The sequence below is a fragment of the Rhinopithecus roxellana genome, chromosome 21 (assembly GCF_007565055.1).
Source record: "Rhinopithecus roxellana isolate Shanxi Qingling chromosome 21, ASM756505v1, whole genome shotgun sequence".
Lineage (NCBI taxonomy): Eukaryota > Metazoa > Chordata > Mammalia > Primates > Cercopithecidae > Rhinopithecus > Rhinopithecus roxellana.
Genome location: NC_044569.1, coordinates 80,027,255 through 80,053,775, shown reverse-complemented (window position 1 = coordinate 80,053,775; position 26,521 = coordinate 80,027,255). Strand labels below are relative to the sequence as shown.

The window sequence follows — 26,521 nt, the reverse complement described above, 5'->3', positions numbered from 1 at the left end:
AATATTTTGAAAAGGAACTGAAGGAAGGTAAAGAAGAGATGGTAGTAAAGTTAAACTTTTATTATATTAAATGAAAACATCGTAGGTTCTAGAATCTCCCCAGGGCTTTGAACCCATAGCTGCAATTGCCAATGCTAAATTATCTCATGGTCAGCCTAGGTATTGGTTTAAGTCACCAGCAAAGTAGAAGATCAAAGATCCCCTCTTTAATGAAGATTTTTATATTTGATATTTCTGAATGAGATCATAATAGTCCTAATAAGAAAAAGAGTACATTGTTGGACTTCCTTACATTTTACATATAATTTAGTACTGATACATAATATATATAAGAATATATATTATATATCTCATATCTTTTATAGTAGAAATTTTTCCTGACAGTCAGTTCTTGAATTGCAAATTTTTAGTAAAATTAAATACAAACTAATTTAGATTCATGATATTTAAATATTTTTCTTTCTAATTAGGTTTTAAAATATTCTGATAACTATGCCTGAAAACGAGACAGTTTCCTCTTCTTCCACTAGAGATGATCAAACCAATACAGGCAAGTTCGTCATAAATTGATTTTCTTTGAAAATAGTTCATAGATAAATGGGATTCAAATCACTTACAGAGGAGAGCAACTGCAAAGATAGTAATCTTTTCCAGGATAATGGTCACAAAACCAAAACTTACTGGGACCAGTAAAGTGAGCTAAGAGAAAAGAGTGAGTCAGTGTAACAAAAACACATGATCTTAATTATAATCAGTTTCTTTTATAATTATGGCTGAACTATATTATGGGTAATAAAATAGGCAAGCAGTACAACAACGGTGTGCTGGATTCAGCTCTTGTATATATCTCTTCTCAATTCCATTCCACTGGTAACTTCAAATTGGCCCTGGTGGTAGTATTTATTCCCAACTAACAGCTGGATATTAAACTTTTACCAGCATACCACTGAAGCTAAACATGGAAAATTAGAAATGAAAATACTAATATAATTCTATTTTTAAAATTATAGGATTTTATTGCATTAATTTGCTCTATTTTCTTTGCGTCTTGAGCTCTGACATCTTTTATTCTGTATCATGTTTGCAATGTCATATCTTTGCATGGTATAAAAAGAGGTCAGCAAATTATAGCCCATTGCCCAAATCTGGCCAGCAGCCCTTTATTTACAGACCCCAAATTAAGAATGGTTTTTATATTTGTAAGGAGTTGTGAAAAGAAAAAAGAAGACAATAAGGAATATGCAACAGAGACTGCATTTGGCCTACAAAATCCAAAATTTTTACTATCTGATGCTTTCCAGAAAACATTTGCCAACCTTGGTGTAGAACTTAACCTTGAATACTTTGAGAACAATAGGTAGTCTTTGTATCAGTTATCCACTGCTGCACTGATGCTATGTAACAACCAACCCAAAAAATGCAGGTGCATGCAGCATCATAAACATTAATTTTATGCTCACTTGTGCATGAGTCTGCTGGATGGTTCTGCTGATATCAGGTGGGCTCAGTACAGCTCACTCATGCATCTGCACTAAGCCACAGGTTAATTCAGTACCATTATTGATCTTACTTATTTTGGCTGAGCTTGTTTACAGGTCTAGGGTCTTGGCTGGGAAAATTAGGCTGATTCAGCTCTGCACTCGCTTGTCTCTCATATTCCAGCATACTATTAAGGGGCTTGATCTCTGGGTTTTGGCAGTTTCAAGAGGAGGGACAGAAGCACAGAAGTCCTCTTCAGGCCATCGCGCAGAACTGGTGCACTATCACTTCTGTCCCATTTTATTGATCAAAGCAAGTCACAGAACTAGCACAGATCTATGGGTAGGAGATTAGACTCTACCTCTTGATGGAAGATGATGCAGTGACATTGCAAAGGAAAATGAATACTGGGAGGAGAAAATTACTGGGGTTATTATTGCAATCAACTTACTAAAATTTTCTTCAGGGTTATAATTGAAAACAGTCATTTAGTAATTCCAAACGTGGATGAGGTCATGACACAATGGATTTTATTTAAAATTATTAACCTTGGGTAAGAATCTTATTTCATCACCACATATTTTCTAAATATTTGAAAAACCTTGGTTTGTAGCTCTTTATTTCTTCTATCAATATTAATTGAAAAAAATGTTATTTCATTTTCATTTATAGAGTTTGTTTTGTAAAGCTTAAGCAAAAGCTTGTTTTTATTTCTGGAAATTGATCCCAATCTCAGATTAGTAACATGGAACAAGTTATCTATTTAAAATAAGTTCCCTAAAAACACAATTTGGAATGAACAGAGTAATCAAATCGTACAGGTGTGTAAGTCATATTTAAATAGTTGAAAGAACTACTGAAAGTTTTGGGGTTGATTATAATGTGAATTAAAAAGACTAATAGTTTGTTCCAAAACTTCCAAGAGCTGACCTGATGATTTTCCTTTGAATGACTTGACAAAGCCTATTTTAAATTGGAAAAGAAAATGATTCAGTCTATACTCGTTTGCAAGCAAAAGCTAGAAAGTTAATCATATTAACCATGACTTAAGCCTCCCACAGTCATTTGATGCAATAGATATATTTAGCAGATAAAACTATATATCACATGATTTAATGGAATGTAAGTCTTCTGTGATATAGTCTTCTGTAAAGGCATAAGAAATGGAAATATGTCTGTTTGGCTAACACTTTGGAAAATAATATAGTTAATACATTGTCTTTTAAAATGTGCCTGGTTAGCAAATTTAGGATTTTTGTATTTAAGTGACATTAAAAACCGTATTTGGAATGCTAACATCAATAGGGATTATCAGTTAAAATTTACTTTTATGGCTTCACACCATCATCAAACTTCCTATTCTGTATGTAAGACAACCAACTGTTATAAACAACATTCAGCTAATCCAGCAAAGCATTGAAATGTCTGTGTTTAAGCCACAGGAATTTATCAATCCTGTGTATTTGTTGCCAGTGTTTATTAATATGTCTTCGAATATTTTAAACTTTTAAGTCCAAAGTCCATCTTTGCTGGATAATGTACTCAACCTATTTGTGTACTAACTTTTGAAAAAGTTTGTCATTAATTCTATCACAAGAACACAGTGGGAGGTCGTATTTACTAACTTCTGTGAAACTACATTCAACATAATAACACTTTAAAAAATATCCAAAATAAATCATTTTTTGATGTTCTTTTGTTCATGATGTAACTACTACAGTCATATGGAAGCTGTCACTATTCTAAAAATAATGGGGCCAGGCGTGGTGGCTCGCGCCTGTAATCCCAACACTTTGGGAGGGTGAGGCGGGTGGATCACTTGAGACCAGGAGTTAGAGACCAGCCTGGGAAACAGAATGAAACCCTGTCTTTCTAAAAAATACAAAAAGTAGCCAGGCCTGCTGATACGCGCCCGTAGTCCCAGCTACTGGGAAGCTGAGATAGGAGGATCCCTTGAACCAAGGAAGCAGATGTTGCATGTGGCACTGCACTCCAGCTTGGGTGACAGACCAAGACCCTGTCTCCAAAAACAAATGGGTGATTATTCTGTGTTCTCAGTTGACAGAAATCATAAAACAAATTACTAATCTTTTTCAGATTGTTCTGTAAAGTTACAGCCATGTATCTTAAACAAGCTGACCAATAGTATTTTCATATGACTCACATTTACAAATGGTTAGCTCTGTTTGGGATAACAATTTTTATTACAATTAACAGGACCTTTTAACAAACTATAATTTTTGGCTTTGCAGGCAATATTTTCTCTAAATACAAAACTGCATTTCATGGCAGCATCACATTTATTTGTATCAAAATACCAATAGTACGTTTATTTATTAAGGTTTTCCTAATGTATCTTTTCCATAACATGTGTTCTGTATAACAGGCAGAGAGTGAATTTTTTTACAGAATAGTATTTTGATATTTTAAAATAGAAAATACTTTGCATGTGTAAAAATATCTGAAAAATACATGTAAAGTTTAAAGAATATCGATAAAATTATATATTTGTGCACTTAAAATTTGGCTTAAAGAATAGAACCTGGTGTTCACTCATCTCTTCCAAATCGCATTTAATTTTATATATTACATATACATATTAATATAATACATATACAATTCTATATATTTTATTTCATATAACAAGTTTAACTCTCCTATTAGTTCACTAATGTTTGTTAAATCATTTGAAAATAATAAGTTTTAATTTTTACTTTCTTCTCAATGTAATTGTTTTCCGTTTCCTTCTCTATCACTAGGCTGATTTTTTTGTGTGTGCACCCCGTTGAATGAAGATGACTAAAATGTGCACGCATCTTCCTATCCATGATTTTTAAAGTGAGACTTCTAATGTTTTGTCCTTAAATATGAGTTTTTATGGTTTGTAAGGATCGTTCTTTATAAAATTCTATAAATTGTGACCCTGTTGTGAATTTTATTAATGCTTTTTCTACATTTACTAACGTTTTTCTGGACTTTTGTTTCCTTTAATCTTAAATTTAATGACTTGCGTACCTGGATTTAAAATTTTTAAACAAACTTCATTCCTGGGACAAACAATTTTTTAAATTTTATTGTAATATAATATATTTCTAGATCTTTTTTCATAATCATTTGTTTAGGATTTTTGCATCTTTCTTATTCAGTAACATTGGCCCCTATGTTTTCTGAACATTTCTTGTCTTGTTTTGGTAATAAGGGTTTTATAACTTCAAGATTGAATTATAGAGTGCTTCTTTATTTTCTGTTCTTCAAAAAAAGATAATATATTTTTATTATTATTTTCTGGAATATTTGGCTAAAATTACCTCTTAATTTGGAGGGATATAATTATTGATACAAAATATTGATTGACCTTAGTACTATTCAAGTTTTATGTTTATCTTCTATTCACTATTGATTAGCGAGTTATAATTCTTTCTTTTAAAAATCTGTTTGGTTAAATATTAAATGTATTGGTACAATACTGTTAATAATAGTCTTTATTTTTATATCTATATGCAGTTGTTTCTTCTTTACACTCATAATATTGTATTTGTTTCTTCTGGTTCTCCTCTGTTTAGTCTTGACAATCTTGCCAGAGGTAATTCATTTGTGTTAAACTTTTCAAATTGCTAAAATCAAAACTTTTTGATTATCTCTAGGTTTTTGTTGTTATTTTGCTTTATATTTTATTAATTTGGAATGTTATTACCTTCCTTCTCTTCCTTCTACTTTCTTTGTGTTTGCTCTCCCACATGTTTTAAATTTGGTTACTTAGATCACTAATTTTCAGACTTTTTTCTTTTTTAATATAGTTATCTCAAGCGGTAATTTTCCCTTGAAATAACAAAGAGATAATAAAAAGGATTGGAGGGTCAAATCAAATCAGACTCATATAAAGTGTGTAGCTTTGCTAACAATTTTAAGGTTATAGGAAATTCTCAAGTACATTTGAAGCAGGGAGATACCTGGGACCATCAGAACAGCTCTCCACATCCTGTCTCACCTGGTTGGATGTGCTCTGCTCCAGATTAAAGAATGATGTGTTTAAGCATGTATGTGCAGCCATGCGACTCATTCAGAAGACTGCCCTCTAGTCATGAAACAGCTTCATTTTTTATTAAGGTAGTTTAATAGTTAACATGATGTTTTTCAGGGAGCCATATCCCATAAACACATAGGTTCAGGTTTGTTTATGGTTATAATTCAAACAGCCAAAAACATCCTGCTAAAAGCTTTCTGTTGATAAGAACTCTCCAGTTAACAAATGTCAATTAGTATGTTTGCCAGAATGTCTGTTATTAGCATGTTTGCTAGGGAATTTGACCTGGTCGCCTGTTTCCTTTCTTTGGGGGCCTCTCCTTTACTCCCCATGGGGAAGTATGGATTATAGACTTGCAATAACTTTTAGATTTAATTGGATTTTGATTTACTTTTGACTCGTATTATTTAGACCTATGAAATATTTTGGTTAAGAGTTTAATATCTGTAAGATCTACCTCATGTTTGTGACTGAGATCCGCTATATGTTTTCACTAATTTTTTTTTTCTTTCTTTCTTTTTTCTTTTTTCTTTTTTTTTTTATTGAGACGGACTCTCGCTCTGTCACCCAAGCTGAATGGAGCGCAGTGGCAAGATCTCGGCTCACTGCAAGCTCCGCCTCCCAGATTCACGCCATTCTCCTGCTTCAGCCTCCCTAGTAGCTGGGACTACAGGCGTCCACCACCGCGCCTGGCTAATTTTTTGTATTTTTAGTAGAGAGGGGGGTTTCCCCATGTTGGCCAGGATGATCTTGAACTCCTGACCTTGTGATCCACCCACCTCGGCCTGTCAAAGTACTGGGATTACAGGCGTGAGCCACCACGCCCAGCCAATTTTTTTCCTTTCAATCTTTATTAGATTGAGAGTAATCTGTTAATTTTCCTACCTTTGGTAGATTTTTCTGTTTCTCTTTTCATCTCCTCAAAGTTGGTCCCTTGTAATTAGGAGCATAAATGTTATGAATTGTAATACTGTTATTTTGTATAGTAGTCTTTACTATTATAAAATATTTAAACTTGCATCACTTAATGTTTTTTGGTCAAAATTCTGCGTTGTCAGATACAAAGGTCATGACAATTGCTGTATTTTCTATTCATTTGCCTAGTATATTTCTGCCCATCACTTAAATTAAAACTTTCTGAATCACTTTGTGTGATGTATACAACATATTTTTTTCACTTCACTTTATTTTACTATTGATGATTTAAGCCCATTTACAATTACAAATAAAACTCATAAAGTCTCATTTTCATTACACTTTTATATTTAAATACATTTATATATATGTATTATGTACATTATTTGCTGTCCTTTTTAACACTTAAAGTTTATGATACTACTAATACCTTACTTCTCTCTCTCTTAGATAATGTGTATTGGATCTTTATTATGAGCAATACCAAAATCAGCTAGGAAGATTTCTTGCCTTTACATTCCATCTTCCTATCATTTAATTAAGGAATATTGTTTTATTCCTGATTTATACTTGTATTCTTATTGTATTTTGCATATACTCTCCCACTCCACACCCAACACCATATTTTTGGTACTAGTACTTATCTGCATCATCAGTACTGTGTCTGCATTGTCAAGTACATAAGCCTTCTAATCTATTATACTTTTCCCATTCTTCAATATTAGTTAAAAAGCTAATATATTCAAGGCTCACTGCCAGTACTATGCCAAATTTCTCCTATCGTTTTTGTTGTATTACATTTACTTTCTAGTGGATTCAGGAAGGGGGATCCAAGGAAATATATTCTTTCATTTCTTGAATGTTCATAGCAATTATCTCTGGACTATATACTTGAATGACAGTTTTATTTGATAAATTATTTGGCTTACATTTTTTATATAATTTATTTTTTGTTTATGAGAGTATCTTAAATGTATTATCTAATTGTCATTTGGCATCAAATCATATCAATTTTATTTTCATCGAATTATAATCAACTTAGTATTCTTACCTAGATTCCAAAGGATTTTTTATTTTTTTTTACAGTTTAAAATTTTATTAGAATATAAAAATTTTGGAAATACAAAAAATGTGACATGCCTAATAGTAAAACACTACTCTTTTCTTTCATGTACATTATCTTTTAATGGATAGACACGCATTTATACAGATGCATTATAAGTATAATTTTAATGTTTACATAATTAATTTTTAGACATTTTTGACATTCTTGATAATTACATTTTTATTGAATAATAGTACTCAGCCTTCTTTATCATAATTTCAATAACTATCATTCCATTTTGGCATATATGCTGTGATACTGTGTTTAGCTTTTTAAAATTAAGCTACAATTCACATAGCATAAAATGTACCTTTTTAAGTTTACAATTTAGCATCTTTAGTATAAGTTTGTGCAGCCATTACTGCTATCTATTTCTAGAACACTTTCATAACTCCTGAAAGAAACCCTGTACCACTAGCATTCTTTACCCATTCCTCCTCTACCCAGCCTCTGGTAACCACAAATCTGTTTTCTTGCTCTATGGATTTGTTCACTCTAGATATTTCATATCAATGATTTTATAAACAGTTGCCTCTGCATGCCTTTCACCTTTGCAACAAGGATAATGCTGTTAAGGTTGATCCATGTTGTAAATTGTATTCATATTTAATTCCTTTGTATGACTGAATAATATTATTCTTTATGAATATTCTACATATTGTTTATGCATTCATAGGTAGATAGATGTTTTAGTTGTTTCTATTTTAGGGCTATTATGAATAATGCTGCTATGAATATTTGAGCACAAGTTTTTGTGCAAACATATGTTTTCATTCCTGTTGGGTGTATAGTTAGGAATGGAATTGCTGGGTCATTTTGTAATTCAGTGTTTAACTTGCTTAGTAATATCCAAATTGCTTTCCACAGAAGCACCCATAGTTTACATTTCATAATAGAAAACACATGGACTCCAGTTTCTCCACATCCCTACCAAAAGTTATTAGTTTCTTGGTTTGTTTTTGCTTTATTATTATAGCCTCCTAGTGGCTGTGAAGTGACGTTTCACTTTTTTTTTTTTTTAATTAGTAGACTGTCTTTAGAGTATTTTCAGGTTTATGGAAAGCTGGTACGTAATACAGAGCTCTCATATACTCACTATTTCCTAACCTACGTTCATGGTTTCCAATATTATTAACATCTCGCATTAGTGTTGTATATTTGTTAAAGTTGATAAACCAATATTGATACATTTTTATGAACTAAGGTCCGTGGGTCATTCTTTGCGTGGTACAGATCTGTGGGTTTTGACAAATGCGTAATGTTATCTCATGCTTCTCAGACTTCTTTCCACCTTAGGTTTAACAAAAAGTCTAGAGGGGCTGAAGTGAGTATTTCCTTCTCTCAATTGGTTAGTCTCTGTTAAGGTAGTTTCCCTTGAGGGGTAGTGATAGACAGAACCTTCCAGGCATATTTCAAAATGGCAGTTCTTACCCTGGGAATAATCGAAAATAGTTACTTTTCCCCTTCTAGAAGTAGGAAGTATTATTCCCCAAATTTCAACTGTGAGAATATGGTGGAGCTGGAGATAAAAGTAAAAATATACTTGGCCCTCTAAGACTGACTCCCCAGAAGTTTTTAACTCTCAAACTAGTCCACACTCAGCCTCCAATAGTTAATCACTTAGATTTTACACTTTTCTACCCATTTTTGGCTCCAGCAACTTCTGCATTAGCCTGACCCTCCAGTTTTTGGGGTGTCAGTTTGCATTGTAACCTTAATTCCCTGATGGACTTAAGAAAAATTGTTGAGTTTTTCCTTTCAGTTTTTTCTTTTAAGAAAAACCGAATGCTGACTTTCAAGAATTTTATGTGTCAAAGTGTAACTGTAATTTCCAAACTGATTTTGACAGAAGTCTATTTGCTTTATTCCTCTATATGAACCATTTGTTAGGTTTGGTTTGGTTTTGTTTTGCTTTGATGTCATACATTTTTGTTGAAAACTGGGCATTTAAAATAATAGAATATGAAAACTTGTGGACATCAGATTCCTCTTCTTCTCTAGGGTTTGCTTTCCCTGCTGATTTTTGTAGTTGTTAATTTAGCAACTTTTCTGAATTAGTTCTCTGAAGCCCATATATATATATATATATTTTTTGTCCTCTGTGACCACCCATTGAAATCTCTATCCAGTTGGCTTAGTGGTCAATTAATGATTAAACAGATACTTCTCTACATTGCTGGAATCAAATCTCTCAGTCTTTGCTAAGCATCTTTATGTGCATGTTAGGATACATCTTCAACACTCATCCAAGGACTTGACAGCTCAGCCTTAGCCTTTCCTTCTGGCACATGCAGAGTCTCAAGGGCAACCAGAGGTGAGAGATTAAGGCTTTCATGAGTCTTTTTGTGTGTGTGTTCCAAATCCTCAAATGATAAAGGGAATTGGTCATACGGGTGAGAGATGAGACTGAAGTAATTGTCTGTTGCACTAGTTCTCAGCTAGAATTTGTATCACAATAACCTGAGGAAAAATTTTTAAAAATCTACAAGATTTTGATAGAGTAAGTCTAATAAAGCCTGGACATGTATGTTTACGAATATTTCCTTGAAGCCAGGCATGGCAGTGCAGCAGCTGTAGTCCCAGCTGCTTGGGAGGCTGAGGTGGAAGGATTGATTGAGCTTGGGAGTTTGAGTATAGCCTGGGCAAATAATGAGACCCCTCCTCTAACAGTAACAACAACAACAACAACAACAACAACAAAGTCCTCAAAATCCGGATACTATTCTGGTTACGAACCACTGAATAGATAAGTGTAATATGTAAATTCTCATGTCTCAGAAACGTAAGATATCTCTAGAAGAGTTGGATTTTGATAGATGCTAATTCCTTTAAATCTATTCTTTCTAATAATATTAGCCTGACTTTTTCCTGATCATGCTCGCAGTTTTGGAAGTGAAGTCTTGCAGGACGTAACCAGATATGTCTGAAAGTGACGATTCTTTAGGAATGAGGCTTGCAGAAAACTCAAACTCTCTTCTTCCTCCTCTGATGTCATAAATGTGGACCTTTATTTTTCAAGGCTCTGTTGACCTTCGGAGTCAGGACTGGGACCAAGGAAAGTTAAAATGCCACAAATGTTTGTGTTCTTACCAAGATTTATCTGTTTTTCTTGAATAGTTGCTCACACGTTTGCTGGAAGCCTTTGCTATATTTCTGGAATTCTGAAAATGTTTATTTTGACAATTTTGCCTTTTTTAATCTTTGCATTCATGGAGAGGTAGATTTTTCAAAGGTCCTTACTTTATCATTTTCTCTGATATCTCTTTTTAACTTTTGTCTTTTATTGGTTTTTTTTCAAGTTAAGTATTCAGAATTGGAATTTGGGGGACACAGGCTGTGAACATTTGTATGGCCTTCAATATTTATTTTATATTGTTTTCCACAAATGTACCTCACATTCAACTGTGTATCACTATTACCACAACATATTAATACCAGATTTTATTTGATTATGATTAAATAGCTAGTTTATTAAATAGAAAATGACCACAATTGCTCTACTTTACATTTTTATTACCAAAGAATATAAATAATTTCCATATGTTCATTTAATTATTTAATCTTCTCTCATTTGGACCTTCTGATGATGGATTGTTAATAGGTAACATTTTCAACTTATATAAATAAAACCTGAAACCTTTATATATTATTTCTTTTTGTGTCATATTTAGTGAAAATAATTGCTCATCTACTTTATGAATTTCTATCTTGAGTCAAAGAAGATAAAATTATCATGTTTCATATATTATTAAATTATTAAATCTAAATGCATCACTAAATGTTGTATATATCATGTTAACTTTTATAATTTTAGTATCTTTTGAAAAATTTTAAATTCTGGAGTTCATCAGGAATTTACATTAGAAAATTTGTTTACTGATAGAGTGGTTTTGATGAGCACATGCTGTTGGAATTTTGTTCCTGGAATATTATGTAACAATACAGTTATCCACCAAGGAAGAAACATGAATTAGAGCATGAATTTATTTGAACCAATGTTTTTCAGGGTCTGTTTCTTGTGCAGCTTTTTGTAGAAACTGACTATAGGCACATCTCATTTTATTGCACTTCACTTTATTGCACTTTACAGATCCTGTGTTTTGTTTTGTTTTGTTTTGTTTTAATTTGAGGTTTGTGGCAACCCTGCTTCCAGCAAGTCTATTGGCAGCATTTTTCTAACAACATGTAGAGAAACTTCATGTATCTGTGTCATATTTTAATACTTCCTGCAATATTTCAAAAACTTTTTCATTATTTGTCTATCTGTTATGGTGACCTGTGATCAGTGGTGTTTGTTGTTACTATTGTAATTGTTTTGGTGTAACATGAACTACACACATATGACACTAACTTAATCAATAAATGTTGCATGTGTTCTTACTGTTCCACTGTCTGTGCCCCACATCTCTTTCTCTCTCCTGTAGCCTCTTTGTTCCCTGAGACACAACAATATTGTACTTAGGCCATTACTAACCTTACAATGCCCTCTAAGAGTTCAAGGTGAAGGAACAATTATGTGTTTCTCACTTTAAATCAAAAGCTAGAAATAGTTAAACTTAGTGAGAAAGGCATGTTGAAAGCTGAGATAGACTGAAGGCATAGTCTCTTGTGGCGAGCTGTTAGCCAAGTTGTAAATGCAAAGGAAAAGTTCTTGAAGGAAATTAAAAGTGCTACTCCAGTGAACATATGAATGATAAGAAAACAAAACACCTTTGTTGCTGATATGAAGAAAGTTTTAGTGGTCTGCATAGAATATCAAACCAGACACAACATTCCCTTAAACAAAAGCTTAATCAAGAGCAAGGCCCTAACTCTATTCAATTCTGTAAAGGCTAAGAGAGGTGAAGAGGCTGCAGAAGGAAAGTTGGAAGCTTGCAGAAGTTGGTTCATGAAGTCTAAGGAAAAAAATCATCTCCATAGCATAAAAGTACACAGTGAAGCAGCAAGTTATCCAGAAAATCTGGCTAAGCTAATTGATGAAGGTGGACGTGCTGAACAACAGATTTTCAATGTAGGCAAAACAGCCTTTTATCAGAAGAAGATGCCATCTAGAACTTTTATTGCTAGGGAGGAGAAATAAATGCCTGGTTTCAAAGCTTGAAAGGACAAGCTGAGTCTTTTGTCAGAAACTAATACAACTGGTGACTGAAGTTAATGCTTATTTACCTTCCCCCAAATCCTAGGGCCCTTAAGAATTATGTTAAATCTCCTCTGCCTGTGTGCTATAAATGAACCAACAAAGCCTAAATGACAGTACATCTGTTTGTACCTTGGTTTACCAAATGTTTTAAGCCCACTGTTGAGACCTACTGCTCAAAAAAAAAAAAAAAAAAAAAGATTTCTTTAAAGTATTACTTCCACTGACAACATATACATCCAAGAGCTGAAATGGAGATGTACAAGGGGATTAATGTTGTTTTCATACCTGCTAACACAATATCCACTCTGCAGCCTGTAGATCAAGGAGTAATATTAACTTTCAAGTTTTATTAGTTAAGAAATGCATTTCATAAAGCTATAGCTACCATAGATAGTGACTCTTCTGATGGATCTGAGTAAAATAAATACAAAACCTTGAGGAAAGTGTATACCATTGAGAATATTCATGGTTCATGAGAGAAGGTCAAAATACCTTTAACAGGAATTTGGAAGAAGTTGCTTTCAACTCTCCTGGATGACTTTGAGGGATTCAAGACTTCAGTGGAGGAAGTTACTGAAGATGTGGTGGAAAGAGCAAGAGAACTGGAATTTGAAGTGGAGCCTGAATATGCGACTGAATTGCTGCAATCTCATGATAAAAGTTTCATGGATGAGAAGTTGCTTCTTGGGAATGGGCAAAGAAAGTGGTTTCCTAAGATCAACTCTATTCCTGTTGAAGATACTGTAGACATTGTTGAAATGACAACAAAAGATTTAGAATACTGCATAAACATAATTGATAAATTAACAACACGGTTTGAGAGAATTGACTTCCATTTTGAAAGAAGTTCTACTGTGCATAATATGCTATCAAACAGCATCACATGCTACAAAGAAATCTTTTGTAAAAGGAAGAGTTAATCCATGAGAAAAACTTCATTGTCCTACTTTGAGAAATAGCCACAGACACTCCAACCTTCAGCAACCACCACTTTGATCAGTCAGCAGCCATCAACATTGAGACAAGAACTTCCATCAGTGAAAAGATTATGACTTGCTGAAGGCTCACATGATCATTAACTTTTTTTTTTCTTTCTTTTTTTTTTTTTTTTAAGACAGTCTTGCTCCGTTGCCCAGGCTGGAGTGCAATGGCATGATCTAGGCTCAATGCACCCTCTGCCTCCCGGGTTCAAGCAATTCTCCTGTCTCAGCCTCCTGTGTAGCTGGGACTATAGGTGCCTGCCACCAGCTAAATTAGCCCAGCTAATTTTTGCATTTTTAGTAAAGACAGAGATTCACCTTGTTGGTCAGGCTGGTCTCAAACTCCTGACCTCAGGTGATCCACCCACCTTGGCCAATCATTAACTTTTAAAAACTGAAATATTTTTAATTAAAGTATTTTTTTATGGTTTAGACCTAAACAATATTTAGACAATGTTTAGAAATATTTTATTGTTTTAGATATAATATTACATACTTGAATAGACTACAGTATAGTATAAATATAACTTTTCTATGCTTTTGGAGACCAAACACTTTGTATGACTCACTTTATTGCAGTTGTCTAGAACTGAACTTACAATATCTCGGAAGTATGCTTGTATTCTTGGTGTGGTCATTATTTCACTCTAATGTGTTCCCTCATTCCTCCTGTTACTATATTTTTCATTCAATAAATATGTATTAACACTTACTATGTCTGGGGTTCTTTGCTACTTGCCAAAAATACAGTGGCTGTAAGTAGATATAGTCCCTGCCCTCATGAAACTTGTGTGTTGAAGGATAGAGACGTCATAATTTATCTTGGTAATTTAGGAAAATCATTATGAATGCTGAACTTTGGGATATTCTGTTTTTGCATTTCATATGATGATTTCCTATTAGCACAAATCTCAATTTTATAATTGTAAATTGTAGATTTTCTAGTGTGAATCTAAATTTTTTAAAAGAATTCTTTGAGATACCTGAAATATTTGTAAAATTATCTGATAGCTTTTTAAAATTTTTAATTTTTGTGGGTATCATATCTTATGAAATATAATTTATTTTCATATGTCTGTTTTTGTATAGAGAAGAAACTGTTTCTTTTCGTTGATCTACACATTTATTTCTTGCAACAGTCTTTGAAATATATCCTTAGAATACTAGACATATTCAGATATTTAAAGGACAAGGCCCTCTCTCCCTCTCTCCACTACAAACACGTGTACATATTTGCCATGATTTTTAGATTTTTTGATATTATTGCTCATTTTAAAAATTTAAAAATATTGAGTCACAAATAAAATAGGCCTAATATTTTTATGGGTTATTAAACTGGAAAAAAGAGATACTTTTACAATGTTTATATTCCTAATGTGAACCATAATTTACATTCTTGTTTGTTTCAACATTTTTTTATGTTCTAGTAACATTTAATACTACCACAATTTTTTTAAAGGCTAGATATAATTATTAAATATGTTCCTACATAGGTTATACTTTTGTAACTATAGTGATATGTCTTTAGGGTTTATTTTTATGTCATTGGTGTTGGCAATGCTGTCTTTTATAAAAATGCTATATTATTTGTGACATATATGCAAACTCTCTTTAATCAGTTTGATTTTTTACTGAGGATTTTCTAGAGATGCAGTTATGACATGCATAAATAATTGCATTTATCTTTCTTCATGTATTGTGTTTTTTCAATAAACTGGGGTATGTCACAAGGCCAATCTTACCATACTGTTGGATTTTTTAAATCCATATATAATATAACATTGGAAATTAGATTAAACCTTCATTTAAGTTCTCTTGAACACTAAACCGAGAAATTACACAGAAAGTTTCTATTAAAATTGTGAATCTATTTATCATCCCAGAATGTCACCCAAGATGACCTCCCATTTCCTTCCACAGTGTTTTCTATCAAACACCCTTTTGCAGAGAAACAGCATCAAACACTCTTTTGCAGAGAAACACCATCAAACTTTGTCTTTCTCTTCTACTTACCCCCTCAGCCCTTTCTTATGTAATTTAGCATATATGTCTTTATTCTGATGCTTATTTTCTTCCTGTACCCTTACTAGTGCAATATAGGGCAGAGTATTTGACTCAGGAAGCAAATATTTTACTTTATTTTATTTTACCTTTTATAGGTTTAACATGTCAGAAAGTAAAGACTCTCAGAGAAAAGGCATGGTCAAGGACAAATGAAGGTATCCAAAAGCTACTATGTATAATTTTTGTCTCTTTTTTCTGTCACATATTTATTTTTTTCAAAAAATTATAAGCATGAAAATAATTTCAGGCATTCTTCTGTTCTTCCTAATTGATGTTCTGTCAATGATTATAATTGTAACACTTCTTTAAAAAATAGTTATCTATTGCTAGTGTATGTTATATACTCCATTTCCTGTGTTCTCTTTTTCATTTTGAATAATGCATACTTAAGAGTGTACAAACTTAATATGTGGGTTTTTTTCATAAATGATTATGAGGAAACATCTGTGTCACCTTCACTCACTCCACACATAGACATGCCCGGCGTTTCAGATGGTCTCCCTGTACTCTCCTGAATAATACTTTATGCCCTCTACTACCTGGGCTTTTGTGGTGCTAATTTCCTTTTCTTTTTAATTTTAACTGTAGTGTTCCATGTATATGCATCCCTAAGATATAATTTAATTTTGCATGCTTGTTAATTGAAATTAAGCTGAGTTAATATATGTATGTTGCTGCCTTTGTTCAACATTACTTGTTATCTTCATCCTTGTTGTTACCGTTTTTGCTCAGTGTAATTTGTGGCTTTCATCCATTTTGCTGTACCATTGTCCAATACCATTCATTACATTTTTTGTTATTTTGAATAATGCTCCTGAAAACATCCTTGTACATATATCCTGTGTGAGTTTCTCTAAGGCATACCTATCAGCAGAACTGATAAGTATATGGTATATCTGTCGTTGTCATTATTTGATAATGCCACATTATGTTCCAAAATAATGACATGAATTTACAGTGACATAACAGTGTAGGAATATTCAAGTTGCTCCATTTTCTTCCTACCACTTGACATTGTTAGACTTTTAAAGTATTGACAGTCTCCATACTATGTAGCAATGTCTTATTGTGGTTTTAATTTAAATTTCCCTGATTATTACTGATGTTGAAAATTTTTTCATGTGCTTTTTTGGTATTTTGAGTTCCACTTTTGCAAATTGACTGTATCTTTGTTCTGATTTTCTAATGAGTTTTTTACATTGATTTTTAGGAATTTCTTGTATAGTATGAATACTAGTTCTAAATCAGTCATATATTTAACTAATTTTTTTTACATTTATGCCTTTTATTTTTAATCTATTTATATTGCCTTTTGATGCACAAGGGTTCTTATTATTTTTTCAAGTCAAAGCTTTTTACGTATTATTCAAGGAAATCCTAGTCTAAGGTCATGCAGATATTAGTCCAAATCATCTTCTAAGCATTTTGGAGTTTTGACTTTTACACTTAGATTTTCAATCCACTTGGAATTGATTTTTGTATGTTATTTAAGTTATGGTTTCTACCTTTCTTTTGTGTTTGATTACTTTGACTCTGTACTCCTTATTGCTTTTAAAAAATTATTCATGGGTATTCCATGATGCTTAAAATACAGATGACTTCTTCCAGAGTATACTTGTTTTTGCTTCTGTCAGGAACATAGTGCTGTACCAATATGGCACAAACTTCAAACAAATTCAAGCATAGAGGCTTCGGTGGAGTGTCCAATGTTGAAAACTCAATCTGCAAATTTAAGTGATGAACAGCCAAAGTTTTAATGTCACAGGGGTGAGGTTTTCTGCTTTTGTTTTTATTTTTGTATGTTTAGTGTATACTCAGAGAAAATATCTCTACAATGTCTTGAGTTCTAGTAGAGGCCATTGGGGTGGTTATTTCTGGTTAACCTTTACTCTGAGACTGTAGCCATTTGCTATCCAAACTTAAAATGAGTTTTACAATTTAGTTGGGAATTAAGGCATTCTAATTTTTTTGTGCTATAGACCCTTTTGAAGCCTGTTGAAGCTGATACTCTCTGAATGAAAATTATATTTTTATTATTTGTCATTAAAATTATATTTTAAATATATTATAAAAGGTACAGAAATATTTTGAAACTCGAGTAATTTTTTCCCCATCCAATTTCACAAATCACTTAAATTTTGTCTATGGACCCTGAGACTAGGTTGTCTTTTTATTTTGTAAAACTTACAAGTCATCAAACCCAGCCCAAACTTTCTAGGAATTGTCAATGACTTTTGTGTCAAATGTCATTTTGCATCCTGTGCTCCACTTAAAAGTATAGTTTCTGCTCTTCTTTAGATTTTTGTCCTAGTAGTTTGTAACTATCTTGTTCATATATGTGTGTGTGTGTGTATATATATATATATCTCCTATTTTCAGTGGAAAAGTAGATCTGATAAACCTAGCCTGCCATTCCAAGAAATATGTGTTATATACAGTACTATTGTGTATTGAATTATACATTTATAATAAGAGGAATTTTTCTGGTTTATATAATTTAACAAGTTTAATCCTCTTCTGAATTCTATTTCTTCCCAAATTTGGGAGATAATGTGCTTTGGGACATATTCAAAGAGTGTGCTATTTAATATATATTCCAAGATACGCTTAGGGAAAAAATAATTCTGAGGTAAAATAAAACTGAGAAGTTTTGTATAATTTATATTTTTCTTGAAGGTTTTTTTGATGAAGCTTAACACTGAAAACTCTAACAAGTCTTGCAATGAAAAAACCTTCTTAAATAATATGTTATTTGAGTATAGAACTGCATCTTTCCATACTTATAAGAATCTCTTGGAATTATATATTGTAAACAGGTTTTAAAGAGTGCTAGTGTAGTTGAAAGACTGGAACTAGAAACAAAGTTTAAATTTTAGTTCTATCACTTACAAACTTTGTCAACCTGGTTTGGTTCACTACCTTTCTGGGCCACATTTTACTCACGTGTAAAATGAAAATTAATGTGTGTTATTGTAAAGATTAAGTATCATAGTATAATAAATATGAAGTTGTGGTTACAATGCCAGAAGCTCAGCAGCTTGGAAAATTGGACATTTGCTTCTAGTGCTCTATAGTAAACAAGCCCCTGTGGGTTGGAGTGGCTGATATATAAAGGAGACTTTTTTGCAGTTTTAGGATTGTTTATTTCTGGCCAGGCATGGTGGCTCACGCCTGTAATGCCAGCACTTTGTGAGGCCAAGATGAGCAGATCACCTGAGGTCAGGAGTTCAAGACCAGCCTTGCCAAAATGACAAAACCCCATCTCTATTAAAAATACAAAAAATTATCCAGGCATGGTGGCGCGCACCTGTAGTCCCAGCTACTTGGGAGGCTGAGGCAGGAGAATTGCTTGAACAAGGAGTCGGAGGTTGCAGTGAGCCGAGATCACACCATTGCACTCCAGCCTGGCAACAGAGCAAGACTCCACTTCACAAAAAAAAAACTTATTTATTTCCTATGTTTCCTTTTAATGTCTTAGTACACATACATACTTCACTTTTACCAGTATTTTAAATATTATTTATTTATAATTAAACATTTAAGTTCTGAATGTATTTCTGTTTTAAATACATTAACATTTCTTTACAAAGTGTTTCCTTTTTAATACATGTTTTGTATGACATGGAATTCTTCCCTGACATATTTTTTATTTGGAAATATACGTTAAATTTCCAAATACCTTTGAATTAACTTTATGTGACAAATTTCTAATTGTACAGTAGATTAGTTATATAGTGCAGCTAGTTTCTACTTATTAAACTTTTTTGAATTATTGTTGTCTAAGATACCTACTTTTACTACCTTTAAATGATATAATCTGTATCTTTTTGCGATTCATAATCTGTATATCAATATTACCTTATTGTATTCATCACATCCTGTATGTTATTTCGTTATTCTGAACTTCATATGCCACAGATAAATGGCAGTGATTTAGATTTTTCCTCTATGTTTTTTCTCTAAATTTCTCTTTATGTTAAAAAATAAGATTTTTTTCTAATATAATGTGCTGTTTTATTACACACATATAGATTTTTTTTATTGTTATCTATAACTTCAGTTGTAAAGTAATAACTCTCGGTGTTGTTGAGCTTAAGTTCTAGATTTGTTCATATTTAGTCACATCAAGTTTTCTTTTTCAGAAAATAATTGTATGTATTTTACTTATAATGTTTTTCTGTATTATTTTATAATTGGTTCTTTTTGAGCAAATTTAGTCATTCATATATTATAATAGTTATTTGATTAGCACTATCTTTTATCATTTTTATATGCTTTGAACAATTTCCTATTATTGAATATTTTTGCTATAAACTTTTGCCTTCTTTTATGCTTTCTTTAATGCTTTAGTGTGCTTTGACATAAATATTCTATCTGTAACTGTTAGTATATATTAACATAAGTTATTCTACAAGCATTTAAACCTTATATTTATGTATGTATGTATATATGTATAATATATAAAAATATTTTAATGGTTTTAGAGTAAAACACTATTTTTTATTTTATAGCATACATACAAGAAAATGCCATCTTAAATTTATAATTTAATGCATTTTGATAAGTGCATACATAAATGTAACTACCATGCCATTCAAGCTGGAAAAAATTTCCATCACCCCTGAAAGTTTCTTGCCTACTATAGGCAACTGTTATTTTGATTTTTATCACTATAGCTTAGTTTTGTCTTTTACTTGGACCTCATAATAATGAAATTAAATGTATCAATATATTTTTGAGATTCACCAATGTTACTCCATGTATTTGCAGCTCATTCTTTCTCACATTATATTATTGCATAACTACAGAGTATTTATTTAAATCTATTTTTCTGCCGATGGACATTTAGGTTGTTTCCAGTTTTCACTGTTATGAATAAAGCTATATAAATGGCCTGGGATAATATTTCTGTGGATCTATACTTTCATTTCTGTTTGTTAAAAGCTTAGGACTGGAGTTGCTGCATTGTAGTGTAGATATATTTAGCTTTATAAGAAAATGTCAAATAAATGATAATATATTCTTATGTTCTAGAATTTTGAAACACTTCCTCAGAGATTGTGAAATGAAACATTTCCCCTGTCTCTACATGTCCTCTTTCTAAAAACAACAGTCTCTTAATCTAGCAATTATAAATCCTACACATCTTATGTATTTATAATTATAAATCCTATATAACTTATATAGAATATATAATTGTAAATCTACATATCAATAGTTAACATAGTTAAGATATGTATGTGTGTGTGTAGATATACACACACGCACACACACACATCACATTTTTTTAAAAAATGGCGACAAAGCTTACACACAAATCTCTGCCTTGCTAATTTTCACATAGTGTATCCTGGATACATTCTGTATCAACACATAATGACTTACCTGTTTGTTTTTAACAGTCTCGTGCTATTTTGAATACCTTCTTATGAAAGAGTCAAATCAATTGAAGAGCAGAGAGAAAATATCTGAAGATATTATGCTGTGGGTTTTGATTAATATTTATATCATAGTTGTTTTTCTTTTAAGGAGAGCACTTCCCTAAAGTAGTTTTTACATGGTGGTGCTTATTTTAAAATTTTCTATAATATTAAGTACTCACTAAAATATGTGTTTTTTCTTTTTAAAAGGCAATGCCACGTCTCAAAGTTTGGTTCTATATGAAGCCTCTAAGGAGAACAGTGAAAGTTGTCATGAAAGTAAAATGACAAATACTGAAGGTGAGGACTGAAAGTAAATCATATAGTAAACTATATAAGCTATATTTATACTCCATCATTAGTTTATGATGTCAATACTATTTCTATTTTGAACTAAATCCTGCATATCATTAATAGTTAACATAGTAAAGATATATAATAGTAAAGATATAATGTAGTATATTGTATCAATAGTATATTGTTAACATAAAATCTGGGTTTATGATTGTTATGTAATTTCAGAAATGTATGAATTTTAAAATAAATTCTTAATCACCCAAGCTGTGACTGGCCTGTTCTAGATAGAACATTTACAGTTCATTGAGGACATGTTTCTTAGAATAAAAAGAAGACAAATGTTTTGGGGGTGTATTTTTCATTTTTTAAATAATTATTTTATTTTATTTTTTTAAGTTCCAGGGTACATGTGCAGGATGTGCAGGTTTTTTACATAGGTAAACACATGCCATGGTCAATCCATCACCTAAGTATTAAGCCCAATATGCATTAGCTCTTCTCCCTAATCCTTTCCCCCACTCTGCCCTCCCCCTGCAGGCCCCAGTAAGTGTTCTTCCCCTACCTGTGTCCATGTGCTCTCATTGTTCAGCTCCCACTTACAAGTGAGAACATGTAGTGTTTGGTTTTCTGTTCCTGCGTTAGTTTGCTGAGGATAATAGCTTCCAGCCTCATCCATGTCCCTGCAAAGGACATGATCTCATTCCTTTTTATGGCTGCATAATATTCCATGGTGTATATGTACCACATTTTCTTTATCTAGTCTATCATTGATGGGCATTTGGGTTGATTCCATGTCTTTGCTATTGTGAATAGTGCTGCAATGAACATAACTCATGCATGTATGTTTATAATAGAATGATTTATGCTCCTTAGGTTGTATACCCAGTAATGGGATTGCTGGGTCAAATGGTATTTCTAGTTCTAAATCTTTGAGGAATTGCCACTGTCTTCCACGGTGATTGAACTAATTTATGCTCCTACCAATGGTGTAAAAGAATTATTTCTCTGCAACCTCACTAGCATCTGTTGTTTCTTGACTTTTTAATAACTGCCATTCTGACTGGCGTGAGATGGTATCTCGTTGTAGTTTTTATTTGCATTTCTCTAATGATCAGCGATGTTGACCTTTTTAAAATATATTTGTTGGCCACATGTATGCCTTTTTCTGAGAAGTGTCTGTTCATATCCTTTACCCATTTTTTTAACGGGTTGTTTTTTTCTTGTAAATTTGCTTAAGTTCCTTGTAGATTTTGGATATTAGACCTTTGTCAGATGGATAGATTGCAAACATGTTCTCCCATTCTGTAGGTTGCCTGTTTGCTGTAATGATACTTTCTTTTGCTGTGCAGAAGCTCTGTAGTTTAATTAGATCCCATTTGTCAATTTTAACTTTTGTTTCAATTGCTTTTGGCAATTTCATCATAAGGTCTTTCCCCATGCCTATGTCCTGAATGGTATTGGCTAGATTTTCTTCTAGGGTTTTAATAGTTTTGGGTTTTACATTTAAGTTTTTAATTAATCTTGAGTTGATTTTTGTATAAGGTGTAAAGAGGGAATCCAGTTTCAGTTTTATGCATATGGCTAACCAGTTCTCCCAGCACCATTTATTAAATAGGTAATCATTTACCCATTGCTTGTTTTGTCGAGTTTGTCAAAGATCAAATGATTGTAGATATGTGTTTTTATTTCTGAGTTCTCTATTCTGTTCTGCTGGTCTATGTGCCTATTTTTGTACCAGTACCATGCTGTTTTGATTACTGTAGCCTTATAGTATAGTTTGAAGTCAGGCCACATGATGCTTCCAGGTTTGTTTCATTTTTTGCTTAGGATTGTCTTGGCTATGTGAGGTCTTTTTTGGTTCCATGTGAATTTTAAAATAGTTTTTTCTAATTCTTCAAAGAACGTCAGTGGTAGTTTAATGGAAATAGTGTTGAATCTATAAATTGCTTTCGGCAGTATGGTCATTTTCATGATATTGATTCTTCCTATCCATAAGCATGATACACTTTTCCATCTGCTTGTATCCTCTCTGATGTCCTTGAGCAGTGGTTTGTAGTACTCCTTGAAGAGGTCCTTCATTTCCCTTGTTTTCCTGGGTATTTTATTCTCTTTGTGGCAATTGTGAATGGGAGTTAATTCATGATTTGGCTCTCTGTCTGTTGTTGGTGTACAGGAATGCTTGTGATTTCTGCACATTGATTTTATATCCTGAGACTTTACTAAAGTTGCTTATCAGCTTAGGAAACTTTTGGGCTGAGTTGATGGGGTTTTCTAGATATAGATCATGTCATCCTCAGACAAAGACAATTTGAATTCCTCTCTTCTTATTTGCAAACCCTTTATTTTTTCCCTTGCCTGATTGCCCTGGCCAGAACTTCCAACACTGTGTTGAATAAGAGTGGTGAGTGAGGGCATCCTTGTCTTGTACCCATTTTCAAGGGAAATGCTTCCCATTTTTGCCTGTTTAGTATGATATTGACTGTGAGTTTGTGATAAATAGCTCATATTATTTTGAGGTATATTCCTTCAATATCTCATTTATTGAGTTATTTACATGAAGGGATGTTGAATTTTATCAAAGGCCTTTTCTGCGTCTATTGAGATAATCATGTGGTTTTTGTCTTTAGTTCTGTTTACATGATGAATTACATTTATTGATTTACATATGTTGAACCAGCCTTGCATCCCAGGGATGAAACCGACTTGATTATAATGGATAAGCTTTTTGATGTGCTGCTGAATTTGGTTTGCCAGTATTTTACTGAGATTTCTGCATAGATGTTCATCAGGGCTATTGACCTGAAGTTTTTGTTGTTGTTGTTGTTGTATCTCTGGTATCAGGATGATACTGGCCTCATAAAATGAGTTAGGGAGGAATCCCTCCTTTTCAATTGTTTGGATAGTTTCAGAAGGTATGGTACCAGCTCCTCTTTGTACCTCTGGTAGAATTCAGCTATAAATCCATCCGAATCTAGGCCTTTTTTTAGTTGGTAGGCTATTTATTACTGCCTCAATTTCAGAACTTGTTATTGGTCTATTTAGGGATTCAAATTCTTCCTGGTTCAGTCTTTATAGACTTTGTAGAGGTGTTTATAGTATTCTCTGATGGTTGTTTGTATTTCTGTGGGGTCAGTATTGGTACCCCCCTTATCATTTCTGATTGTGTTTATTTGGATCTTCTCTCTCTTTTTTTTAAAATCGGACTCACTAGCAGTCTATTTTATTGATTCTTTTTTTAAAAATTAAACAGTTCCTGGATTCATTGATTTTTCGGAAGTGATTTTTTGTGTTTATCTTTTTCTGTTCTGCTCTGAGCTTGGTGATTTCTAGTCTTCTGCTAGCTCGAGTTTGTTTGCTCTTTGTTCTCTAGTTCGTTTAGTTGTGATGTTAGGGGGTTGATTTGAGATCTTTCTAGCTTTTTGATGTGGGTATTTAGTGCTATAAATTTCCCACTTAGCACTGCTTTAGCTGTATCACAGAGATTCTGATACATTGTTGCTTTGTTCTCATTTGTTTCATAGAACTTCTTGATATCTGTCTTAATTTCATTGTTTACCAGGAGTCATTCAAGAGCAGGTTGTTCAATTTCCATGTAGTTGTGTGTGATTTTGAATGGGCTTTTTAATCTTCACTTCTCATTTGATTGCACTGTGGTCTGAGAGAGTGTTTGTTATGATTTCAGTTACTTTGCATTTGCTGAGAAGTGTTTTACTTCCAATTATGTGATCAATTTTAGAATAAGTGCACTGAGAAAAAATTGTGTTCTCCTGTTTTTTGGGCGGCAAGTTCTGTAGATATCTATCAGGTCCACTTGGTCAAGAGCTGAGTTCAAGTCCTGGATCTTTGTTAATTTTCTCTCTCAATGATCTGTCTAATACTGACAGTGGGTTATTAAAGTCTCCCTCTATTATTGTGTGGGGGTCTGAGTCTCTTTGTAGGTCTCTAAGAATTTGCTTTATGGATTTCAGGGCTCCTGTATTGGGTACATGTATATTTAGGATAGTTAGCTCTTCTTGTTGAATTGAACCCTTTAACATTATGTAATGCCCTTCTTTATCTGTTTTGACCTTTGTTGGTTTAAAGTCTAGATTTTCAGAAACCGTGATTGCAACCTCTGCATTTTTCTGCTTTCAATTTGTTTGGTAAATTTTTCTCCGTCCCTTTATTTTGAGTCTATGTGCATCTTTGCATGTGAGATGTGTTCTTTGAATACAGCACACTGATGGGTCCTGTCTTTGTATCCAGCTTGCCATTCTGTGTTTCTTAATTGGGATATTTAACCCATTTACATTTAAGGTTAATATTGTTATGTGTGAATTTAATCCATCATCATGATGCTGGCTGGTTAATTTTGCAAACTTGTTAATATAGTTGCTTCATAGAGTTGTTGTTCTGTGTACTTCAGTGTGTTTTTGTAGTGGATAGTAATGGTTTTTCCTATCTATGTTTAGTGCTTCCTTCAGGAGCTCTTGCAAGGCAGACCTGGTGTTCACAAAATTCCTCAGCAGTTGCTTGTCTAAAAAAAGATTTTATTTCTCCACTTATGAAGCTTAGTTTGGCCTAATATGAAATTCTGAGTTGGAGTTTCTTTTCTTTAAGAATGTTGAATGTTGGCCCCCAGTCTCTTCTGGCTTTTACGGTTTCCATTGAGAGGTACACGGTTAGTCTGATGGGCTGCCCTTTGTGGACGACCTTGCCTTTCTCTCTGGCTGCCCTTAACAATTTTTCCTTCATTTTTACCTTGGAGAATCTGATGATTATGTGTCTTGGGAGTAAATCTTTTCATGAAATATCTTACTGGGGTTCTCTGGATTTCCCGAATTTGAAAATTGGCCTGTCTTGCTAGATTGGGGAAGTTCTCCTGGATGGTGTCCTGAAGTGTGTTTTCCAACTTGGTTCCATCCTCCCCATCTCTTTCAGGTACTCTAATCAGTCATAGGTTCGGTCTCTTTACATAGTCCCATAGTTCTCAGAGGTTTTGTTTGTTTTCTTTCTTTTTTATCTAATCTTGTTTGTCTGCCTTATTTCTGCAAGAGAGTCTTCAAGCTCTGATATTCTCTCTTCTGCTTGGTCGATTCAGCTATTGATACTTAACGT

The 26,521-nt window shown here is 32.9% G+C and overlaps 1 protein-coding gene across 1 annotated transcript in view; it reads left to right on the top strand.

Moving 5' to 3' along the window:
* CCDC178 (coiled-coil domain containing 178) overlaps positions 1–26,521 on the top strand; it is a 524,781-nt gene that overhangs the window by 29,618 nt on the left and 468,642 nt on the right. Inside the window, exons 3-4 of the mRNA XM_030925827.1 lie at positions 15,803–15,862; positions 21,338–21,427. Coding sequence (XP_030781687.1) covers positions 15,803–15,862; positions 21,338–21,427 — 150 coding nt within the window. The remainder of the gene's footprint in view (positions 1–15,802; positions 15,863–21,337; positions 21,428–26,521) is intronic.